General features: G+C 40.1%; 1 protein-coding gene across 2 annotated transcripts in view; it reads right to left on the reverse strand.

Annotated features, from left to right (window-relative positions):
* The window catches only part of PARP4 (poly(ADP-ribose) polymerase family member 4), a 90,874-nt gene extending 65,565 nt beyond the window's left edge, over window positions 1–25,309 (reverse strand). The window contains exons 1-10 of one of the 2 annotated variants that reach the window (XM_071208196.1): window positions 25,069–25,253; window positions 19,338–19,470; window positions 17,435–17,636; window positions 11,541–11,607; window positions 11,052–11,174; window positions 9,902–9,977; window positions 9,067–9,180; window positions 3,775–3,924; window positions 3,112–3,249; window positions 111–284 (exon numbers count right to left, since the gene is read on the reverse strand). In XM_071208196.1, the coding sequence (XP_071064297.1) occupies window positions 111–284; window positions 3,112–3,186 (249 nt within the window). In that variant the 5' untranslated portion in view covers window positions 3,187–3,249; window positions 3,775–3,924; window positions 9,067–9,180; ... (4 more) ...; window positions 19,338–19,470; window positions 25,069–25,253. Of the gene's footprint in view, window positions 1–110; window positions 285–3,111; window positions 3,250–3,774; window positions 3,925–9,066; window positions 9,181–9,901; window positions 9,978–11,051; window positions 11,175–11,540; window positions 11,608–17,434; window positions 17,637–19,337; window positions 19,471–25,068 lie in introns of both variants that reach the window. The other variant, XM_004446705.4, reaches the window with a different exon arrangement.
* Between the last annotated feature and the right edge of the window lie 284 nt (window positions 25,310–25,593).

Consider the following 25,593-nt stretch of genomic DNA (forward strand, 5'->3'; position numbering starts at 1 on the left):
TTGTGTACAACTATAGACACACCTTTTGTGGTTCAGTGTTATTTTAGTCATCAGATTTTTAAAGACTCCCCAAATAGTTTTAAGTTGAATTATACATTTCAGAGATTTACCTGGCAGAGGTCCTCTTCCTTAGATAATAGTCTTAGGCTAACTTCTTCAGTTGTTGCACCTTTGTGAGGTATTAATCTGTAGAATTCAGCCATTATCTTTTGCAACTGCCCTGTCGTTTCTCCATTTTTCAGAGCAGTCTTTGCTAGAAGAAGAATACCCTCTGCCTTGCTCACCTTTAAATGTAAGGTCAAACAGGATTATTAAAATTAATTCTTGGTAATCAGAGAAAACATAAAGGAACACATATAAAAACATTTAAATAATTGTTAAACATGTCACAGTAATCATGCCATAAAACAAATGCTGATCCTTATTGGGGATGCATTTCAATTGTGAAGATGATCCAGGATATTTTCACTAGCGGGCTCAGCTCAACTAGAAGAAAGAACCAAATTCTTATATGTCTATACATATATGTATAGACACTTACAGACACAACTACAGGAGACTTGTTTTACATACAAGAAATTTAGAAAGATGTCAGAATCAAAATGGGAACAAAACCCTTGGAACAAGTTTCTAATTACCCATGTATGTTTCTAATTACTTTCTAATTACTTTACCCCCAGGAAACCTTTTCCCCCCTGAAATAAATGAGTTTAATGCCATAGAGGAAAATTTTCTGTATTATTATTACTTTTTAGATTTGAATTATCAGACTTTATTTAACATACTGATAGTTTATCATGGTAATAAATTAATATGTACAAATAGAAAGAAATGTTGGGCACTTTCCAAAGAAAATGTTTTTGGAGGTGTACACTAAAGTATATGTAGAACCATTTAAACAGCTGCCTTTACAATTTTCAAATTCAATAGTGTGGTAACATCAAGCTTTTGAAGAATACAGTCTCTTCCTCTGTAATTTCACCATTTAGATCGTTTGAATTTATAACAGTTTCATATGCCATTTTAGTTCCTGCAAACTACCCAATCTGACATAGAACTGACAGTTCAGAAAGCCTCTGAGCCAATCACCTATCCACTGGCATTGCAAAAATTATAAGCTGATAAGAGGCAGAGCCTGGACTACAAATAGGTTCTTAGAATTCCCCGGAAATGTCTGTTGGGCTAAATAAGGCATATACATCACACAGACCTCTAGTCATCTCTAAAACGACCCTGGTTTTGCTTTATTTTTAAACATAGGATTGAATCCTGATGGTTCTTTTGTGGCTCACAACCAAATTTAGTGATTCAGTTGCCCTGGCAACAAAATCATTCCCACCACTGTACGTTATTACCAATCACTGATTGCCAGTGCTCTTTTCTTTTCTCCTGGGATGGTCCAACTTTGGCAACTGTTCTTCCTGTTCCTCTGTGCTCATTATAGACCTACATAAAGGGTGTCTGTTCTTGTTTCAAATTCAACAGCAGCAGAGGGAGCTAACGTTATCAATATCTAAAAACCATCAACATTTGAGTTTGGGGCAGTTAATTCTAATCAGAGTTATCATGTATTATGCTGTGCCTATTTGGAAAGTCAATGGTTCTGAGACCGGCTTTTGCAAAGCAGCTGTGGATTACTTCAGGGGTGTCAGTGTCCCACATAGCAATGAGATTTTTCAGGACATCAAGAATATGCCATGCAATGTTTCCCATGATATACCACTGTGATTATTATGTCTCAGCCTAATGGATGCACATAGCCATGGTGCAGCAGGCAAAAGGCTACCCACTTGTTTTAATTTAAACCCCAGTAAGTATGTGCAGCATACTCATCAATCAATAAAAGAATGTTCAAATTCTAGCAAGCCATTTTTCTCTTTAATTGCAGAATCCATTTCCCAAACAACCTGCCAGGAATCAGTTCATTTTACCAATTTTATATATACACAGAAAGTTGCATATATAAAGGAGATTTTTGAATTTCCATATTCTAATTTTGTGCTACTTCTCAGCACTGGAGCAAAGGAAGACTAACGGCTTATCTTTACATATTTCTTTTTCTCTGGGGGAACATTTCTCTGTAAGAGTGTGTGTCTAGTTTGGTTGTAGGTTATGGCACATTAAAATGTGTCCCCATGGACGTGTTTATTTGGAATAGACCTACGATTTTCAAGCTCTTCTTCGGCAGCAGTGTAGAGGTTTCACCTTTTAGCAGTAATGACATGATACTGTAATCAAGCTGAAAGCACTGCCTCCAGCCATAAAGGCTGCGCATTAACCCCACATGCAGTTCAATTTCATTAGCCTTTTTTAAAAAGAAACAAACAAAACCCAGATAATAGAAGTGCTATTTGCTGAGCTGGCAAAATTATTCAAGCATCTCATTTGCTAAGTTGACACGTTTGGTTCCTCTCATTCTGCTACCAATTTTGCAAAGAAACTTGATATTCTTTGACCATTTCACTTTTTTACTTTTCTTTCTTATTCACTAACTTTTTAGCTCGGGAGCTATTATGACCTCACTGTATTTTCTCTTTAATTCCACAACCAGCACTCTATACATGAAGCATAAGAGAAAAGGCCTGCTTAGCAAAATGTGAACATTCTAACAGTGAGGACACTAGTCTGGTGCAGGAACTAGAAATGCAGTACTGACAAGACAACAAATTTTCTTAAGTTTAGAATAGCAAAGTTGAGGTAAAATTTCAAAGGAAGGGCTCATTTTAATAACCAAGTAAAAAATACAACCCTTTTTTTTTTTGTCAAAGAATACTAATGACTGAGGTAGATGATTCTGTTATCAGATACTGAAGTAATTAGGTTTAAGATATAAAAAAGTTTTTTGCATGAAATCCTGGTATGTTATGCTGTGGACTGCTTCTTCATTTGATGGTGAATGTGGCAGTTTTCTTGGCTGTTTCTCTTGTCCTTACTGCACTCCATGTTCCCTTTTCTCCAGAATAAGAGGAAAAGCAGTGATGAATGAGGTCAAGAGTACAAGACAAATGAACAAAATTTGACCAGCACTAAAACGTGTTATTAGTTAAGCTAATACCAGGAGAGAAGGCTCATCTTGTTAGGGGTTATGCTTCAATAGCAAGCTTGACTTACGTCATTAAGACTAATTCTGTTCACTGGCTTCAGAAGTGTGTGCTCCAGATGGCCGAGAGCTTCTGTCCAGATCATCTCCACCAAATCACTCACCTCTTGGCTCAGAGTACTTGAACTTATTACATCCTCCAAAAGCAACTGCCACAACAAAACGGCAAAGAAACATCCATGAAAAGTCATCATGAGGGAGTTTGTTTAACAGCTACAGGGGGAGATGAATGGAGGTGTGAGAAGAAATTATTACAGCCCAGAGAGAGATGCCCCAGCCATGCAACTGCTGAACCTCTAGAACTCTCTTTTCCTCCACATCTTCATACACTCTTATTTCTCCCCACCCCCTTCCTTCCCATGGTATCTTTCCTTTTGCCCTTTTTCTGCAGTGGCATTAAATACCTGACACCTGGCCAAGGCCTTTTGAAAACTGTGAGGGTTTACTGCTGAAATAAGCAATGAGCTTTGTCTGGCTTCTCCTGGAATTCACTGCCCACTCAGCTTCTGCACTTCTGTGGGTTCACCTTTCTTTTCTATTAACTCCTCCTCTTCTCTCCCACCAGTTCTTTGTTTTGTTTTGTTTTGGTAATAAAGGAAACACTTCTTTAAAAAATATTAAATCAATAACAAAAGTATTATCGCCACAAGAACAAACACATGAATCAGTCTTACCGCCTGCAAATTTTCAGATGCTAACTGGGTTGCTTTGGGTGTAAAATTTTCTCTAACTAGAAATCCTCGTTTCTTCAACTCTTCAATGTAATTTTCATAGTATTCACATGCATCTGCAGAGGTTTTCTGTCGAGAGAACTGTCCTCTAGTCTGTGAATGAGAGCACAGATTGAAGTGTTAGGATATGAACTAATAACATACCAATCTTTACTGAATGCCTACTATGTACCATGAGAGAATATAAACATAAATAAGTCACTAGATCCCAGACATGAAGGAGTTTAGAAACCAGTTATTCAAATAATTATTTAGATCTTCAATTCTTCACAGAACAGTCTAAAACCTAGAAGTAAGGGGCTAGAAAGAGACACTGAATTCACAGGAGAGTCACTCAGAGGTCCTTCCATTCTAAGCCTGCATATTCTTAAACTCTATGTTTTTTTTTTTTGAGGTACCGGGCTGGGGATTGAACCTGGGATCTCTTATGTGAGAAAAGGCTCTCAACCATTGAGCCATACTGGCATCCCTGAGTTGGTTTTTTCATCTGTTTGCCTGCTGTTTTGTTTTTGATTTTAAGGAAGAACCGGGGACCAACCCAGGACCTCCCATATGGGAAGCAGGTGCTCAATCGCTTGAGCCACATCTGCTTCCCTGTGTTCTATTTTAATAAACTTTGAAGTCTGGCTTTCTAGCTTTTAGAAACTGAGAAAAATTAATTGGGGGAGGGAAAGAAAAGAAAAACACTTCAAAAAGGAGGTGTTAGGGACAGGCACACAGTCAGAAAGAAAGACCAGCCGAAGGCAAAGGAAAAGGCAGGGCACAAGGACACAAGCGACTTGGTGGAAGGCACAGAGGGAGGGGTCCATGGCTCAGGACATCAGCCCGGAGACTCTTTCCTTCCTTATTCCAGCCTGCCTATGAATGTGGCATCCTCCTCTCTTCATGCTAATCTCTGCCCCACAGTGGCCAGTTCTCCTAACATTAACCCCAGGGAATATGGGAGCGCCTGTCCCAGCTGGGCACCCTGGCGTCCTCGTAGGTGTCAGCCAAACCCCTGGCTCTGAGTGAGCACCCGGGAGTGGGTGTTGCTGCTCAGGACTCTTGATAAATCATCTTCCTAGAATGGCAGATAAAGGATGTCTCCAAAACTTGGAAAAACACTCCTCCACTTAAGAAGGCAGCACTTCCCCTTTATTTGAACCCATAAGCAGCACTACATCCATTAAATGTCTGTGCCAGGGACTTAAGTTTTTGGTCTGTTCATATGCCAGTTGAGCCCTGAATCTTAGCAGAGTTAGAGCCAACACCCCACTCTTCAATTCATTGGACTCACCCAGGATAATTAACAAAATGATGATGATGAACAATCCCCATCTTTAAAAGCAGAGTATCTACAACTGCAAGCAAAAGGGTTCTTTCCATCAGCCCCATAAGAACTAAACCCCCTTTCAATCTGAAGCAGAGTGGACACCATCATCCCCAAATCCTCATAAGGAATGAACAAACTTAAGGAGACTGCATCATGGGCCTACGTAGACTTATTACTATTGCAGAACTTTTAACAGTGATATAAGCAGGGGGAGGGAAGAATAGGTGGAAGATGGGGCATTTTTAGGGCACTGGAATTGTGCATGATATTGAAGGACAGATACAGGCCATTATATACATTTTGTTAAAACCTGTAAAATTGTACAGTATAATATGTAAACCATAATGTAAACTACAGACCAGGGTTAGTAGCAATACTTCAATATTTTTTATCAGTTGTAATAAATATATCACACTAATGTAAGATGTTACCAATAGGGGGAAATGTGAGAGGGGGGTGGAGTAAATGGGAATCCCCTATATTTTTATGGAACTTTTCTATAATCTAAAATTTCTTTAAAAATAAAGGTAAAAAAAAGAAAAAAAAGTGAACTATATGGTATTTTAAAAAAAGAAGGTAACACTTGATGTAATTTTTTCTTTATCTGGTTGAGTCACTCTCTTGAGAAATGAACAAAAACAAGGGGGGAAGTGTAACCGCTGACCAAAGTAGATTTATTGTTATTGTAGTTACCTTGTGTTAACTGAGTAACCTGTAAAATTGATATAAAAAATAAATAAAAAAAATAAAACCTCTTCTCCTTTTTGGACAGATTTGACATTGGATTATCATTAGCTTTGTTCTAATGGAAACCTGATAAAGGTGGAATGTCAGCTGTGGTATAAGGAAAGCTGCTTAGGTAATAGTGACCTTGGATTGGTAATGTACATCTGGACTGGGAGTTCTAGGTTTGAACCCTAAGCACCTGGTAAGAGGCCTCAGCATTGCACTAAGAGCCCTGACTCCAGTAACTGGGAACTTCCCAGCGGCATCTGGAAGCTGGGCCAATGTCACTAGAGATATTGGCTCCCGTGGGTGGGGCTTCTATGCCAGCAGCATCCTGTACCATATGAGGTCTGTCTCCTTCCCCAGCACCTGTGCCGACTCCTGGGGCAAATAGCTCTTGAGCCTCCAGGAACTGCTGAGGACCCCCCCCATGCCCTGGTGCTACTGGGACCTGCTTCTCCTCGGCCTTTACCCCTCCAGTTACCATGGGAGCCCATGGTAGATTTGAAAGTCGGACAGCCTAATTCAGAAGACATCCTGATGGGAGTTGCAACATTTTATTTGAACTTTAGGCACTGACTTTGAATTTATTTTATTATTTATTTTATATTTTTGCTGGTGAATTCTGTCTTTAAGTTTTAACAGTCAAAAGTAATGCATGTGGGGAAGTGGATGTGGCTCAACTGACTGGGCTCCCACCTACCATATGGGAGGCCCTGGGTTTGCCTCCCAGGGCCTCCTTGTGAAGGCAAGTTGGCGGGCGCCCATGGAGAGCTGACCTGCGGAGAGCTGGTGCAGCAAGATGACACAACAAAGGGAGACAATCAGACACAGAAGAACACACAGCGAATGGATAAAGAGCGCAGACAGCAAGCAAGCCACAAGGGGAGGGGGGGTGAGGAAATAAATAAATAAAATCTTAAAAAAAATGTGATTATGCAGATGTGTTTAAAATAAATGTAAAAATCAACATATCTCTGAATTTAAATTTGCTTCATCACTTTAGATTGGAATTGTGCTCTTGACTTGATATTGACCTACTTCAAAGGGCACAGTCCTCTGCAAAGCCTTCCTTGACTTTCCCAGGCCATCTTTGACCCATGAGCTCACAATACTTGATATAAAATGCAATACCATACAACTTACCATGGATTATAATTATCATTTTTGTTCCCTCCCAGATGGTAAATTCTAAAAGGCAGGGTGCCATGTATTTTTTTTAACTTTTGGGTCTCCTATGAGATTGCTTAGTACATAACAGATGCTTAATAAAGTCTACTCAATGAATTGTTTCTAGAGATGTATATATTGGGAAATATTTCATCAGCGATTTGGCACATGCACTGCATACCAGTAACTGATTTTCTATGAAAGGGACCCTGTGCTTTTCTGTTCTCTTTATCACTTCAAAAGAGGGCACATTTTCTCTTCCCAAAACTATTTACTAGGTAGGAGGTAAAGATGTTAACAGATGGGTTGTTCATTAACCAACTGTGTGTATGTGTGTGTATGCGTGTACGTGTATGTAGTTCTATACCACTTCATTGCATGTGCAGATGTGTGTAACTGTGAAGTCAATCAAGATAAATAATTAATCCATCAACACAAAGAGCTCCCTCCTGCTACCTCTTTCACCACTCTACTTCCCTCACCATCCCTAACATCATCTCTGTAATTCTGTCATTTCAATAATGTTGTATAAATGGAATAAGGTAGTATGTAGCTTTTTGAGATTGGCTCTTTTCATTTAACACAATGCCCTGGAAATTCATTCAAGGTGTACATATCAGTAATTTGTTCCTTTTTTTTTTTTTAATTTTTTATCATGGTAACATATATAGAACACAAGACTTCCCACTTTAACAATTTTAGTGTACCACACAGTGCTCTTAACTGCATTCACAATGCTATGCTATCAGCACCACCATCCATTTATTTTTTTTTTATTTATTTATTTATTTATTTTTTTTAAATTACATTATGAAAACATTTATTTTTCATCACCCCAAATAGAAACTCTACACCCATTAAGCAAGAACTTCCCCTTTCCCTGCCCCATGTCCCTTGATAACTTCTAATCTAACCCTCCCCCTCCCCCAAATCTTCTTTTAACTTTATTTTCAAATGATCATACAATTAGTTGACTTATTTGGTGTATAGCTCTGTGATTTTTTTTCTTAAACTTTTTAAAAATAACTTCAAACTTAAGGACAGTTGCAAAAATAATACAAAACCCATTCAGAGAGCTTCAACATATACTACTGCACCCCCAAGTTACCCAGATCCACCAATCCTAACATTTTGCCGTATTTACCGTATCATTCTATCTCTTTCCATCTTTCTATTATTCCATTTATCACTCTCTTACTCTCTTTATCTACCAATATTCTAAACATTTCAGTGTAGGTTGTATATATCACACTCCTTGAACACACAGTATTTCCATATACATTTCCTAGGAACAAGGATACCCTCTTAATGTAACCACTGTAAGTACAGTTATCAAGTTCATGAACTTTAACATTAGCTTACAGTTCCAAACATAAAGATTATAATCTATATTCCAATTTTTTCATATGTCTCAATAATGTCCTTTGGGGCTTTTTCTCCTCCATGAGTAGATCCAGCCCAGGATTATGTATTGCATTTAATTGTCCTTGTCTCCTTAATTGCTTTTCTTATTAAAAAATTGTGGAAACGTATCTACAATATTAACTTTCGCCCGTCAACCACTCCCAAGCAGTTCAAATCAGTGGGATTAATTCCATTCCCAATGTTGCACTGCCCTCGCCACCCTCCACTCCCAGAACTTTCCCATCACCCCAGAGAGAAACCTGACATCCATGAGGTGTTCATTCCCCATTCCCTTTTCCCCTAACCCCTGGTAGCCAGTACTCTACTTTCTGTCTCTATGAGTTTGCATATTTCAGCTATTTCATATAAAAGAATCGCACAACTTCATCCCTTTGTGTCTGATTTATTTCACTCAATGCGAGGTTTTTAAGGTCATCCATGTGGTGATATATATCAGGCTTCCAATCTACTTTCTGCCTCTATCAATTTGCTTATTCTGGATGTTTCGTACGATGGAATCACATGATATTTGTCCTTTTATGTCTAGTCCTTAACTGCTTTTTAAGGAAATTAATGATGGATAGGGTGAATAAACACATAGGACTCAATATAAAGACAATTACCTCAGTGCCATCAGCTGAGAGGAATTTTGCGGCTATGAGGAAAGAACGGTCTTGGGGATCCTGAGAACACTGTAGCTCTACCACCACGATGTTCTCACCTTCCCTTGCCCCAATCTGCAGAAACAGAAACTACATTAGTTACGCAGCAAACCATACAGACCATTTTAAAATATTTTACAATATAAAAGTTGCATTTGTCCATTTGGAGATGTAATTTAGAAAATACAGAGAAGTGTGAAAGAAAATAAAAGCCACCTGAAGTCTGGCTACAATATATAATAACTATTAAAATTTTGGTATTTTCCCTATCAATACATTTGTATATGTTTAAACTGTATCACTTATCATGCTTTCTTTATTTAAAGGGAAATGTTATTTTCAAATTATATTTTATGAATATATCTAAAAAATAAAAATGGAGCTACATTTTGAACTCTAGCATTCATTCACATTCGTGTGATTTTCAAAGAAGTTTTTTTAAAATTTGTAAATGCAAAAAGGATTGGTCATCAATACTTGGGTGTCAAATCTACTTTTAAAATACAAGAAATTAACTAAGAGGAGGAATTTTTATTTTTAATGTTATAGTAATATTCTTTGTTTATATTTTATTTTGAGCATATATTACTTTGATAATAAAAACACTAAAAATTAAAAATTACATTTAAAATGCAAAAGTTTTCTTGACTATTAAAACCCAGCTCTTATAGATTAAGGAATAGTTATTCAGGATATGAGCAGTTTTTCAAAACAATGAGAAAATTATTGAACAGGAAAGACAATCAGGAGACATTCAAACAAGTTTATTTTTTCCCAAAAGGAATGAGGGACTTACTTTTTCCAAAGCGTTATATTTTGCAACTTCAAAATCATGAGGAAAATAAGGAATTTCAGCATTTTCTTCATAAACCCTGAAATTGACCATGATTAAATTTTTAACATTAAAATGGATTTTTTCAGCAAACAGAATTTTTATAAATTTTTTTTGTGAATCTCCTAATTCCTTACAAAATGAAGTATAAGTCTCTAACTAATGTCTCCTTTTAGGTAGTCTAAAAATGGTTAAAAAAAGTGTATGAAATGAGTCAATTCCTAGTCTACAAATTCTCCAACTCTGATTAAAAATACTGGGAAGTGTGCATTGTAAGGAAGTCTGTATTGCAAGCAGGAGACATAGAGGAAAGAGGCCAGCTGGGTAAGGAAAGATACAGATACAGACACCTGTATCCTTAGCCAGTACAAAGTGAGAAGGCTTCCCAAAGCTCATCGCCAGTGATTTTTTTCTTTTAAGACCAATTAATCTAACAATTATGTCCAATCTCATATAGAAATAAAAGATAGAAAACAATTATTATTCTAGTAGTTGAAGTAAAGTCTTAAATAAGATATGGAAAATAAATCAAAATATTACAAAAAGTAAATTCATATATAAAGAGTGTGCTAACACTGTGCTTAGGTTTACAAAACATTTTGCCAACACTGCACAGAGTCTTAATGATCAGAAATAGATTATTTGGCAGATAACTCAGAAGTTTGGCACCCTGACAGTGGGCCTTACCTTGGAATTTATGTTCCCAGTGTGACAGATTTGGACTCATTTGTGGTTTCCCTACACATGGCTCTTCTGCCCCTTCTACATGAACCTAGAGTTAGTACCATACTTGATAGGTGTATGTCCAAGAGACTTAAATCTTTGGTCATCCATGTGCCAGTTGGGCCCTGAATCTCAGCAGAGTTGCAACACCTACTCTCAGTTCACTGGACTCACCAAGGACAACTAACAAGGAGATTATGGCAGACAAAGCCCATCCCAAGAAACAGAGAGAGTCTACAACTGCAAGCAAGATAGTTCCATCCATCTGCTCCACAGGATCTAAGCCCCTTTCAATTAGTGGCAGAGTGGGCACCACCATCCCCAAATCCTCAAGACTGGGGAATGAACAATGGATTAAAGTAGACTTACTATTATTCTACTATAGACTTACTGTTATTCTAGCAATGAAGAACTTTTATCATTGATGTGGAGGCAGTGGCCACCAGAGGTTTGGAGGAGAGGGAGAGGAAAAACAGGTGTAAAATGGGGGCATCTGTGGGACACTGGAATTGTCCTGCATGACAGACATAGGCCATTATACATTTTGTCATAACTTAAAAAATTGCGCAGAGTGTAAACTATAATATAAACTATAATCCACAGTTAGGGGCAATGCTTCAATATGTGTTCAGCAATTTTAACAAATGTACCACACTAATGCAGGATGTAGTTAATGTGGGAAAGTGTGGGAGAGAGGAAGTGGGGCATATGGGATTCCCCTATACTTCTTATGAACATTTATATAATTTAAAGCTTCTCTAAAATTAATTAACTTTTTTTTTAAAGAAATGTTAGTGGTTGCTTAGGACTGGGGCAGGGATAACGGAAGGATAGTGGTACCAAAAAAAAAAAAAGGGGGGGGAAAAAAGAAATAGATTACTTGGCAGGTTCTACAACGTTTTCCTTCTCTGTTGAATTGTCCAAGGATAGATCATCTGTTTCCAAGTCTAAAATTCAAACAAACAAACCACTTGTTTAAAACAAAATATGGAATATACACACTATAGAATATTATTCAGCTGCAAAAAAGGAATGGCATTCTGATAATTGCTACAACATGGATGAACGTTGAAAACATGTTAAGTGAGAAACGCCAGACAAAAAAAAAGAACATTGTATAATTCCACTTATAGGAAATATTTAGACTAGTCAAATTCATAGTCAGTAGGTAGATTAGAGGATTCCAGGGGTTGGTGAGAGATGAGGAATGGGGAGTTATTGTTTAATGGGTACAGAGTTTCTGTTTGGGGTGATGAAAAAGTTGCAATGGATGGTGGTGATGACAGCACAACACTGTGTATGTAATTAATATTACTGAATTATATAGTTAGGATTGGTTGAAAAGGGAATGTATTAGTCAGCCAAAGGGGTGCTGATACAAAATACCAGAAATTGGTTGGTTTTTACAAAGGTTATTTATTTGGAGTAGGACCTTACAGACAGCAGATCATAAAGCATAAGTTACTTCCCTCACCAAAGTCTATTTTCACATGTTGGTGCAAGATGGCTACCAACATCTACAAGTGTTCAGGCTTCCTGAGTTCCTGGGTTCCTCTCTTCTCAGGGCTTGCTTCTTTCCAGGCTTAGGGTTCCTCTCTTCCTGGTTCTTCAGCTTACGGCTTCAGCATCAAACTCCAACATCAAACTCCAAAATCAAAAACCCATAACTCTGTCCTTTGCCATGCCAATGCCCTAATGATGTGGCCCAATCAAAGCCCTAATCATAACTTAATCATGCCCAGGTTCAGACCAGTTTACAAACATTATCCAATACCTACTTTTGGAATTCATAACTATGTCAACCTGCTACTGGGAAATTTTGTGTTCTATGTATTTTACTACAAAAAAAATTTTTTTTTTAAATTCCTGATGTCTGGAGGGTAGGAAGGAGCAGTTATTTATCACTCAAAGACTGATTATCATTAGTTACGAACAGTCAAAATTGCTAAGATTATTGAATATGGAACACATTTTTCATATCATACTATTTCTTAAGATGTCTTGTGTTTTCAAATTAGCTGTAGTTATTGGTGATTTAAGGGCCATACAATGAGAAAACAGGAGTATAAGATACTGAGAAGAAATAATTCTACTTTAATAGGCATAGAGGAAAAATCTAATGTAATCTGAATTATTTGAAACACATTGATAGGCTTAATTTTTTTTAGGATAAAAAGAAGTTTATTAGGGGTAACACCTAGGAAAAATTAAAGGGGGAGGAAAGAGGATTGGACAGGCAAAATCTTCATTCAATAAGGCAGATCTGACCACTTCGCTAACTTTATAATAGCTACAGCCTGCTGACCACCCAAGAGTCCTCTTCAAATGTCAAAATGATTGTCCAAATGGAGGAGGCTGAGGCAGTGAAGTCCGTGAGGGAGACGGTATCCCATATCTCAACACTGGGGATGAAGGGTGATTCTGAGGAGGAGGCCCTCTTGCTGCCATATTAACAGCTTCTAGAGATGCAGCCAAAGATTACAAACTGGGAATGGAAATGCCCTCATGCTCTGGGGAAAGTTTGCCTGCCCTCTTGTGTCTCTTCAGCAAGGAATGAGCTTCTAGAGGTGCTGTTCCTCACAGGAGCTGCACCAGGTCCTGGATTTTTCATTGGAGGGTCCTGAGAGTCAAGTCTTTCCCTCTGGAAGCTTATTCGGGGCTATTTCTAATCTGTGTTCCATGTAGGCAGCTTCCTGGGAATGCTCAACCATTGCTTTCTCTAAAGCATGGGATCAGAGTTAGTTCTCATGAGCTTTCTTCCCTTGAAGAGCAATCCAATGTCTGAATGAGCTTTCTGCTTGCGGTGGTTTTATTCCATTTCCTCAATTCTTCACTTGCAGTTCTTGACTTTTACAGCCATATTGGCTTTTTCTTCTGCAGCTGACAGTCACATCTGGCTTTCCTGCCTCTCATGCACTTTCAGTTTCAGTTCCAGTTCCGCAGCCCTGCTCACAGATTTTCTCAAGAATCTCTACTTCCAGCCTTAGGGTTTTGCATTCTGCTTCTCTTGCAGCTTTTGCAGAACTCAGTAAAAAGCATTTGCCTTCCAATACCTCTTTATATTCTTGCAGGTTACATTTAGTGGACATAAAGGCTCTTAGCTGAAATTTTAATTGTTTCACATCATCCTTAATTGCTGATATGGTAGTTTTTGCCCGACATCCATCATCTCTGCCATTTGAATTTTCATCTTCCTGTTTAGGTCATGTTTTTGTTTCCTAGCTGCCAAAACAAATACCATGAAATGGGTTGGTTTAAACAATGGGAGTTTATCGGTTCACGGTTTTGAGGCTAGGAGAAGTCCAAAATCAAGGCATCATCAAGGTGATACTACTGCCCTAGAAGACTGTGGTATCTGGGGCTGGCTGAGGGAAATCCTTGGTGTTGGCTTTTCCATCACATGGTAAGGCACATGGTCACCTCTCCAGAGTTTTCCTTTCTCTCCTTTCAGCTCATGGCTGCTTCCTCTGACGTTCTCTGTGATCCTCCCTATATCACCTTCAGTAATAGGAGTCAGTTGGGCCTAAATTGAAGTAACCTCATCAAAAGGTCCTATTTACAATGGGTTCACACCCAAAGGAATGGATTAAGTTTAAGAACATGCTTTTCTAGGGTACACAGCTCCAAGCCACCACAGGCCACCTGCCTGCCAGTTTTCTATTCATGCTGTGTTTGTCCTGAGACACACTTTCATAGACCCAATCCATCTGGAAATGCAATCAATAAAGCACAGTATTATTATCTTTTTTAACCAGGAGCTCCTTCCAAAAGTTTCTGCATGTTTTCTAAGGCTTTGATTTGTTCCTATAACTCAGTGTGCCCTTTTCTCTGGCATTCAATTTCCTACTGCAAATGCTCCTTCTTGGTCTTTAGCTGAGCATTGACCTTCCATACCCTTTCACCTTCTGACTTAGTTTTTGCCTCAGTGATTACAGCTTTGTGAAGGGCAATTTTGACCTTGGTCATGCCCATGGCAGTAATCAAAATACATCATTTCACCTTGGTGTGATTTTTTTTTCTTCATTATCAAGTCTTGATTGTTTATATTCAGAAGTCTCTCATTATGCAGGGTAGTTTGGTATACTCAAGGATGGCCCCCAGCATTTCATTCCTCCTTTCAAGGTCCTGAGCTTATCCTTAAATTTATTTATTTCATCAGATAGACTCGTTCTGCCTTTTCTCTAGAAGTTTGGTGTTTTCCTCCACGGATTTCATTGACTTCAACAAAACTGGCTGCTAATTGGCATGATATATTTGAGGCTCTATAGCAAGGACAGAGCTCCGGCTGAAAAAAAAGCAAATAAAGCGATTCCCAAGTAGGCAGCAATATGACAGGCTCCCAAGGAACTCCAGAAAAATCGGGACCAGGATGAAAAATCCTCAGGCAGAAGATTATCAACCAGATTGATTGCACTGAATGTGAAGCATAGGCCTTCTTTTATATAGTCATGAACTACATGAATAAAATCCTTTGTAAAATTTCCAAAAATACACTCAACATTGGTGGTTAGGTGACCTGGAGACCCATGCAGGAATATCCAGAAGCACATCAAGGGCATCTTCATATCCTGGTCCCCTGGGGGGCACTTAGGGTATGCAGGAGGAGGTAGAGCAGGGCTGGGGAGGAGTCTAGGGTGGGGATGTGGCCATGGGCTGGGATAAGGAGGTGTGTGAAAAGGAAGGGGCAAGGGGGCTTGAGTTTCTAAGAGAAGAAAGAGGTGGGGGTGGGGGGTGATCAGGGGAAAGGAGTGGGGTATATGGAGTGGCACAAAATTTTTCGAATAGCGTGGGGTTTTTCCCCCAAAGATTATGTCACACATGGTTATGAAATGCATTTCTAACATACAGTAGAACCAGGATGGGTTCCTGAGTATTTTCATGCCACAAATGAAGCTACTGGGAACTGTTAGTTTAGAGAACAGAAATTCAAGGTTCCCACATGAGGCTGAGCCATTTCTACTTTATTATTTTTCTTATAGAAGAACAATAACACTATCACATTACAGTGTAGGAATAACTTTTAATGTAAGGGCTTTTTCCTAGTTTTAATTATATCATCAAAATTTCAAAGATCATCAATTTATTTGTAGCAGTCTGAATCTGCTTGTATTATTCTGGATGTTGAAAAACCTGTTTACAATGTGAAAAGAATCTTTATCCTGCCCAATTCTCCTTTAGCCACCATTCTCTGAGATAGTAAGAAAGTCTGATGACAATAGTCACATGTCTGGACAAGTGTCTGTCTAAAGAGGCTTTGCCATGCCAGTGTATTTATTATAATATCTATCAAATATGTGTTTAATATAAATTAATATTGATCAGACTGGCTTGACTTATGATCTGATTTAGTAGAAATGCATTTCTCTATGACCAAAAGACTGTCTCTTCTTCTTGGCCAGATTCCAAAATAGAATCTGAGTTAACAAAATGCTGATCATAAAATTTCCACAGTCATTAGGTTCTGGTGATAATTTTCCAACACTAAGTGTATCCCCCTCCCAGCTAAAAGTACTCCTCAAGTTTTTTGAGATTGTCAGGGTCTTTGTAGTCATTCTGAATCTGACCACACTAGACTGGATGTTGAGAAATCTACAGCCATTCTCATTATTCACAGATTCTGTGCTTGCAAAATTGCCTACTCACTAAAATATTTGTAATCCCCAAATCAATATTTGTGGAGCTTACATGGTTTGTTGTGGACATGGGCAGAGTAGCGAAAAATCTGAATTACCCTACGTGCATAGTCCCAGCTAAGGTCAAACAGAGCCACACTCTGCATTCTTGTTTCAACATTCAGGATATAAACAAGCATCCTTTTTCCAGGATATTAGGTGCCATATTTTCATATTTTTGTACTTTTTGTTGGTGATTTCACCGTGTAAAATGGTCCCCAAGATGGGAGACAAATGTGGCTCAAGCAACTGAGCTCCCGCCTACCACATAGGAGGCCCCAGGTTTGGTTCTCGGTGCCTCCTGGAGAAGATGAGCAAGACAGAGAGCTGGCGTGATGGGCAGGTGCAGTGAGCTCATGCAACAAGATGATGCAACAAAGAGAAACAAAGAGGAAAAACAATGAAGACACAGCAAACCAGGGAGCTGAGGTGACTTAAGCAATTGAGCACCTCTCTCCTACATGGGAGGTCCCAGGTTCAGTTCCTGGTGCCTCCGAAAGAGAAGACAAGCAGACAGCAAATGCAAACAATGAGGGGAAGAAAAATAAAAAAATAAGTCTTAAAAAAAAAAATTGCCCCCAAATATAGTGCTGAAGTGCTGTCTAGTGCTCCTAAGTGCATGAAGCGTGTGATGTTCCCTAAGAAGAAAACACATGTGTTAGATAAGATTTGATCAGGCATTAGTTATAGAAATAATGTTAATGTTAATGAGTCAATAATATACATTAAATAAGGTGTCTTTAAACAGAAACACACACCGAAACAAGGTTATGTATTGACTGGTTGATGAAATGTGACCAGAGGCTCACAAGAACCTAACCACGTATTTCCCTTAGGAGCAATGGTTCACTAATTCAGTGTTTGAGGCAGCTTTACAGAACATTAACTAACACAAATAACGAGAATTGGCTGTATTTCTATTGCTTAAGCAGTCTTTTGTCTTTCACTATTTTTGCTGCCCATTTTCTGAAGTAACATGAAGTCTATTTATTAAATTTGTAGCATTTTGGAAAATCCTTTATCTACAATATCTTCAACAAACCAAAATATTTACCATAGCATCTCTGCTATATTTAATGTGTAATGTGAAATAAATACTTACCTAAATTTCTTGCTTTTTGACCAGGAGGCAGCATGATGTCTAGTGATCTATTAGTAACATAATTCTTGACATCCAAAAGTCTCCTTTCTTTGATAGATTCCCATATAAAATCTGGGTTTGCAATATGGATATGTTTTTTTTGAAGAGATTTCAGTTGATACTCACTCAGAACATCAACATTGTCTAAGATCACATGTGTGCACTAAGAAAAACATAATCAATTCATTATGCATTAGTAGAATCAAAATTTAAATAAATTATTTGCATCTATAATTTCCACCCTTAAAAAGTCTTGATTTCTAAAAATTTTATAAATAACATAATTTCCATTTACATAAGAGTTAAAAAAAAAGTTTTAAAGAGTATGGATGTACCATAATTGATTAAGCAACTCTAGATGTTGTTTCCAAATTTTCACTGTTGTAAACAATGCTGTGATGAACATCTTTGTGCACTTGTTCAATTATTTCCTTAGGAATGAAATGAAAGGTTCACAGGGTATTTATTCTTTATCGTTTTAATTTGATAATTAGTCACCACGTTAATTTATTTTTGACTAAATAGTATGTGCACATTGTAGAATATCTAAAAAGTAGAATAATAACAGTAATATATTAACACCTTCCCCACCTCAGTTCCCAGTTCCTCTTCCCAAAGTTTCCTTTCCTGGTATACTCTTTTAGAGAGGTTCTATGCATAGGCAAAGACATAAATACAGAGCACTTTTTTTGTTTTTAACTGAAATAGCATGCCATACACACTCTTCTGTTCTCACTTTTCCACTCATGATTTATTTTGGCGATCAACCCTCGTCATGACCTATAGAGCTGTCTCCTTCGGAGTAGCTGGTTTACAGATTTCAATGTCTATAAACACTGACAAAATAATCTCTAAATATGTTGCACTACAGCAGGTGAGAGTTTCTAAAAATTAGGGACTTTGTTGGCATGCTCCATCCAGGAGATAAACTGGAAGTTACAACAGGTGGAGTTATTGATTCACCTTCAGAAATGGTAACAACAGGTAACTGAGGGTGGCCCTGTGAGGGAAGTACATCAGTTATAGGGACATTCCATTTCTGATATTCACAGGCAAACCACGAAACTTCAAGAGGCTCCACCTCCTGCTGGAGCTGAACTTGATTCACAGAATCTACAAGGTCTGCCCATGCTGAGCCCCCGGGCTGTGGGTTCTCAGGAAGGTCAGACCCCTGAGCTGGCCAGATCAGCTGAGGGGAGAACCACTGAAGGCCAGGCCCTCCATTCCCAGCCCAGTAACTCACCCCTTTAGACTTCAACTTTTATTTTTTGAAATGAGGTGGTTAAAAAAAAAAAAAAAGAGGTTGGCCTTGATTATTTTCAAGATTTCATCCAGCTGTGAAATTCTATATCAAAACTGTCAGGCCTACAGTTAAGTTCAAGAAATGGAAGATAGCTTCCTTCAGCCTTTAAACAAACAACATGAATAGAAATACAAAGTTTGGTTTACACTGCGTTTTTCTATCCTTTAGGACCCACACTTATAGGTATCACTCAGCATTAATAAACTGTTGAGTGACCACTGCGTTATTTTTGAAAATGCTGTGCACTATGGCTTTTCTCCTTTGAAAACAGATTTGGTTGGCCTGAAGTTGTTACAATTTGTGTCTTCAGCTGGGCTCTAATATCAGATCCACAGGCATCTAGGATTGTCTGACAGTGAACCAAAGCTGAAGATGGGGCAAGCTGTGTCCCCTCGCCTGCCTCTCCTTGGCCTAGCTTCTTGCCTGCTGCTGCTGTCAGTTTCTCTTGATTCCTAGGCACTCTTGTGCTGCTACATTTCTCTGCTCACTCTTACAACCATGACCCATGCTCCCTTTAATGCATGATGTTGAACATACAGTTCTTTTGAAATTTTCTCGTACCGGAGGATTTAGTAAAAAGGAAATTTTGCCACCATTTTTGTAAATGTCAGTCTGCAGCTTTTGCTTCTGCTGACGCGGTAAGTGCTTGACTTTCAAACAGAAGGTACAATCTGCAAAGATTCCCACAGTCATCCTGTAGAAAAAAAAATTTAAGGCACAGTTTTTAAGGATTCTCTTTTCAGTGAATCTAAATGACAGTGAATTTAGTATTGTTTTCATGCAAACTGTGGGAAAATTGGCAATTTTTTTAAAAAGATAGCAGTCATGTTATAACCACAAAAACTGAACATTATTCCTTCTGGCTTGCAATATGTACATTAGTTTTAGAACCATTTCTAACTTTTATGGATGATATTATGACACCAAAACTCCCTTTGCACATGCTTTTAATATATATCATAATGAAAACAGACAAATATCAGTTGCAGATCAAGTGTGGCTGAAGAATATAAAAACACTTACAAAATTTCTAAATTAAAAGTTAAAATTACGTGATAGTGATACCATGGATTTTTATATATAACCCTTCTATAAATTCAAAGGGGCTCTTTCATTAGGTATTACGTGGGTTTCTTTTAAGCCATCCTGCAGAAATACTGAACAATTAGTAATAAAGAAAGCAACTTATGTTTATTTCTTTTTAAAAGATTTTTTTATTTATTTCTCTCCCCTTCTCCCCCCACCCTGCTTGTCTGCTCTCTGTGTCTATTTGCTGCATCTTCTTTGTCCGCTTCTGTTGTTGTCAGCAGCATGGGAATCTGTGTTTCTTTTTGTTGCGTCATCTTGCTGAGTCAGCTCTCCATGTGTGCAGCGCCATTCCTGGGCAGACTGTACTTTCTTTCACTCTGGGCGGCTTTCCTTACAGGGTGCACTCCTTGCGCGTGGGGCTCCCCTACACGGGGGACACCCCTGCGTGGCACAGCACTCCTTGCGCGAATCAGCACTGCGCATGGGGGCCAGCTCCACACGGGTCAGGAAGCCCAGGGTTTGAACCACGGACCTCCCATGTGGTAGATGGATGCCCTAACCACTGGGCCGAGTCCGCCGCCAACTTACATTTAGACAGCTGTATATTTTTGAATGTACTCAAAGGTAATTTATTTGACTGTATCATACATTCCCACATACAGAAAAGAATTACTTCTAAGAAAAATAAACCTATTTCTAATTGAAAGAAATTTTTAAGTGGATTTAACAATAGACTAATAAATGGTAAATTATTCTGTTTAATTCTCAATGGTTTTAAAAATTATAGTCATTTCTAACAGAGTTACCCAAAGTAAGCTAATTTTACTTGAATAGTGTTTCCTTGGACTAAAGTTACTTTAATGGAGGTCAACAAGTGTCCTTTATGGTTTTCTTGCCATACAGGGCAGCGTTACTCTCCCCAGGATATGCAGTATTTCCCAACCTTCTTGGGCACTGTTCTGGAACAAACCATGTCCCCCACAAAAGGCAAGTTCAAGTCCTAACCCCCAGTCTTGTGGATGTGAACCCATTTGTAAACAGGACCTTTGAAGATGTTATTAGTTAGGTGATGCCAAACTGAAAGAGGGGGGACCTTAATCCAGTATGACTGGAGTCCTTATAAGCAGAGGAAATTGGATGCAGGGGAGAGGAAGAGACAGACAGGGAGAGAGACAGAGGCAGAGACTGAGGAATGGTTCACAAGCAAGCCGTCACCAGAATGCTACAGACTTCAGAGGAAGCATGGCTTTGCTTATGCCTTGACTTTTTACTTCTAGCCTCCAAAACTGAGAAAAAGAAATTCCTGTTGTTTAAGCCAACAGTTTTGTTACCTTTGTTCTAGCAGCCCTGGCCAACTAAGACAGGCACAAAATCCCTGACGCTAGAGTTGATGATGGCATATGTAAGGTTCTTTGCCCCCCTTCTCCTCTACCTGCACTCCAAACATCCAGTTCTTCAAGGCTGAACTCTGCGCTCTATTCCCTTGGCTTAGGTCACAGCATTCATTCCCAGAGGTTCTGGATCACATCTCTGACAACTTGCACCCATCTAAGTCCTGACCCAAGACAAATGCCCACTGCCTCCCTGGAAACCATCTCCAGGCTCACAAGCACCTCCCGTGACCCTATCCCCTACCTGGGCTTTTCCCCAGTGTCCCTTTGGTCCATGCCTGCCACTATCCAACTGGCTGCTCAAGCCACAAACCTGGGTGCCAGCCCTGATTTCTCCCTCCCATGTCCCTTTAGCCATCAGCATCCCCTGTCACCACTACTCCTAAATGCAACCTAATTTATCCACAATTTTCCAGCCCTGCTGCTGCCACCATGGTCTACATGGCTGTGGCAGGCTCACCTGAACCACGATCACCATCAGTCTTGACCTGCCTCCCTGCTCCTGCTCATTCTCTGCCTCCCATCTTTTTCCAGCCTGCAGCATGAGGAATCCTCTGTGAAATTACATTTCCAATAAGTTGCAAATTCCTTATCCCCATTCAAGTCTGGCCTCTCTTTCCAACTCATCCTGCCCTTCTCTCCCACTATTTCCTGGCAAAGGGGTCCATGGAACAAAAAAGGTTAAGAACCCCTGCTCTAAGTATATGTACTGTAATGGACTATATTTCAAACTTGAAATCATACTATATATACAATACCTATTCTGATTTTGTTATTAAACATTCTTGTAGAAATTTTTTAATAGTTTATTTTAGAGCTATACCATAAATGAACTATTTCTCTATTGTTGGACAATTAAATTATTTCTAATTTTTGGTATCACAAAGGTGGGATGAACATCTTTATATGTAAAGCTTTGTTTGTATTCCCAGGGATTTTCTTAGAAAACAATTCTTAGGTAGAACTACTGAGTCAAAGAATTTGAAAAATTTTTATTCTTACTTAATTGTATTACTTTTCATTTTGCTTACCTTTCCTAATACATTAGAAAATCACTATACATTTATCTTTTTCAAGATAGCTTCCTCCCAAATATGTATAGTTATAGAATATAAAAAAAAAAGGAAAAGCACCCACAGTGATAGAAATTTTCTAAACTGATTGTGGGGATGGTGTACAACTTATTAAAAATCATTGTACATTTAATTTAAATGAATGCATTTAATGGTATGTAAATTATGCCTCAACAAACTTGTTTAAAAAAAAGGATCCATATTCCCTGCATCCAGAGATAATAACTCCACTGTTGATATTTTGATAATTCTTTTCACAGTATTATTTCCTATAGCATTATATTTATTGTTAGTTTATGAAATATAAACTACTGATTAATATTACACATTTAGTTTTATAGATAGTTTCTTTTTGGCTTTTATCAAGAAAATCCCCAAATTACTAAATATTCTTTGAAAATATTTTTGGTGACTATATAAGCTTTGTTTTTATTTAACTCCTCCCAAGTCATCAGCTATTGGTTTATTTTAAATCGTTCAGTCTTATAAATTCACTTTGGGGGAGCTGTTTATATACACATTTTGGGGGTGGGGAGTATATGGGGACCTAATATTTTTTTAATGTAATATTAAAAAAATAAAGACAAAAAAAATATATATATATATATATACATTTTGACTAAACCTGCCATTGTTTCCACAGAATGGATGGCTAAAAATGGAATTACCAAATCAAAGAGTATAAACATTTTTAACATAAATCCCTGGCCTGTTTTTTGCACCTGAGGGGACATAGGAAGTAGAGAAACTGAGGCACTGAGTTTTGTGAAATCTCACAAGTCTGGCCTTGACTTCATTTTTTTTTTTAAGATTTATTTATTTATTCCCTGCCCCCCCCATTGTCTGCTCTCTGTGTCCATTTGCTGTGTGTTCTTCTGTGACCGCTTCTATCCTTATCAGCGGCACTAGGAATCTGTGTTTCTTTTTTGTTGTTGTTGGGTCATCTTGCTGTGTCAGCTCTCCGTGTGTGTGGAGCCATTCCTGGGCAGGCTACGCTTTCTTTCACGCTGGGCGGCTCTCCTTATGGGGCGCACTCCTTGCGCGTGGGGCTCCCCTACACCGGCGACACCCCTGCGTGGCAGGGGCCTCCTTGAGCGCATCAGCACTGCGCATGGGCCAGCTCCACACGGGTCAGGAGGCCCGGGGTTTGAACCGCGGACCTCCCATGTGGTAGGCGGACGCCCTATCCATTGGGCCAAGTCTGCTTCCCTGGCCTTGACTTTTGTCATGCTACAGTCTCCCCATCTCTCCAAGCCCCCTTCACCTTCAGCCCACTGCCTTGGCGCAGGTCTGGGCTCAGGCAGACACTCAACTGGACTAGCATAACACCTCCTGACAAGCGGCTACCAGTAGTTTCTGCCTTTCAAACCACTTACACAATAGCCAGAGGTTGTTTATGTTTTCACTGACTACCTGTTACGTGCATAAAGATTTGCACAGACACTGGGGAAGGCCTCAGTCAGGCTCTACATCTACATCTGCACAAGTCACTCCGGTCCGCCCCTTCCCGGCCGGTTTCTGAAAGAACATTCACTGAGTGTCTTGCACCCCTCAGGCCCTGTTCCAGGGACACAGGACAATAAGGTGTGGCCCCAGCCCAGGAGATACTCATCACCCCCCTCTAAAAAATCCCTGGCTACTCTATCTATAAACAGTTGCTGTTGGGAGCAAAAGGCTTATTGCTTCCAGAGTCCCCAGTCTTAGAACAGGCATTTCCTTCTCTCCCACAGCCCCAGGCATTACGTTCTTAAAGAGTCAGTTCCGGGGTGGCCCCATCCAGAAAGTCTTTCCTACCTGCTGACTAAGCTGCCCAGCACCCGGTGGCTCCAGGGCCCACAGTGTCGTCACACACCACTGTCCAACCACAGATTCTGCAGGAAGGCCAGGGCTATGTGAGGGGCCAGGCCTTGTTCATTTTGTAATTCTAGAAGCTAGACCACTTTTGGTATACAGTAGGCATTCAATAAAACCTAGACTTAGAGAAAACCCTTCTGACACTATTTGCATATTTGGACTCGAAGGGGATTTCTACCGCACCTCTCTACATGGCCTGCTGAACCCCTAAGAAGCAAAGGCATCGCTTTGGTAACACTCCCACCCCCACGCCACCCTGGGCCTCAGCACAGATCAGGTCCAAGGGAAGCACCGCGCAGTACCCTAGCTGATCCTAGTTCCTTTAACAGCTCCCTTATCCTAGCACCACTTGGAAAGTGCCAGAGCTGGAACGTTCCGCTGAGCCTCTTTGCCCGGAAGCTGAAGTCTACTGGCTTTCGTGACTCTCGTGACTCCACAAGTGAGTCATGGTGCCTTCTTCACAGGAACTGGCTAAGTGATTTAAAGGTTTTCGACTTTGTATGTGAACAAGTACGTTGCGTGTTCCTATTATTGTTTACCCGATTACTCAAGACCCGTTTGGATTATGTTTCCCGATGAAATACTGTCAAAATTGTACTTTGGCACACATTTCCTTTGAAATCTAGCTTTCGTTTTTGCGAGTAGGGGAGGGGTCCCGGCCGGCGTCCGACTGCACCCCTCCGCGTCCTCTGCGCGCGGGGCTCGGCCTTGCTCGGGCCGCGGTCCCTGGGGCGCACTGAACTTTCCGACGGTTCTGGAAAGCCCGGCCGCGCCGTCGCGCCGGCCGCCCAGGCCAGCAGGCCCCTAAGGCGCCAAGGGCGGAGCGCAGTCAAGACGACGGCGCCGCAAGGTGGGAGCGGAAAGCTGGGGCGAGCGCGCTTCTCCCCGCAGAGGGCCCTCCCGCCCGGGATGGCTGCGACCCGGCCCACTCGGACGCCCACACACCTGGCAGAGGGTCCGCGCCTGCTCCAGGTGCTCGGGTTCTGGCGCGCCCGCACTCAGGGCGCTTCCAGCAGCCGCCCGATTCCCGGCGCTCTCCGCTCGGGCGCGCGCAGCCTCGCGCTCGCAGGCTGACCCGGGCGCGCCGGGCTGGGCTGGGCTGGTGCGATCCCGCGGAACCCGCCCCTGCCGCCGCCACCGCCGCTCCGCGCGTCCCGAGGGCCCAGCGCCCGGCGCTTTTGGTTTCACTTCCAGGGTCAGCCCGCGGGTTCTGGACGTTTTCAGTTTCCCTTTTTAGGCCGGCTATTCCCAAGGAGGATAAAACTCCAGAATTCAACTTGGGACGGGCGGGTGGACGTTACTGCCATTTAACTACAAAATGAGGGAAATTCTGGAAGCGGGGAAGAAGCAAATTTCGGACTGGGGAAACAGGAAGATAAGATAAGGGATTTAGTTTAGGATTCCCAGCATTCGAGGTTTGTGGTTGTGTATTTAGGTGGAAATAAGTATCCACGACCTTAGATAGGTGGC

This window comes from Dasypus novemcinctus, chromosome 15, assembly GCF_030445035.2.
Source record: "Dasypus novemcinctus isolate mDasNov1 chromosome 15, mDasNov1.1.hap2, whole genome shotgun sequence".
NCBI classification, from domain to species: Eukaryota; Metazoa; Chordata; class Mammalia; order Cingulata; family Dasypodidae; genus Dasypus; species Dasypus novemcinctus.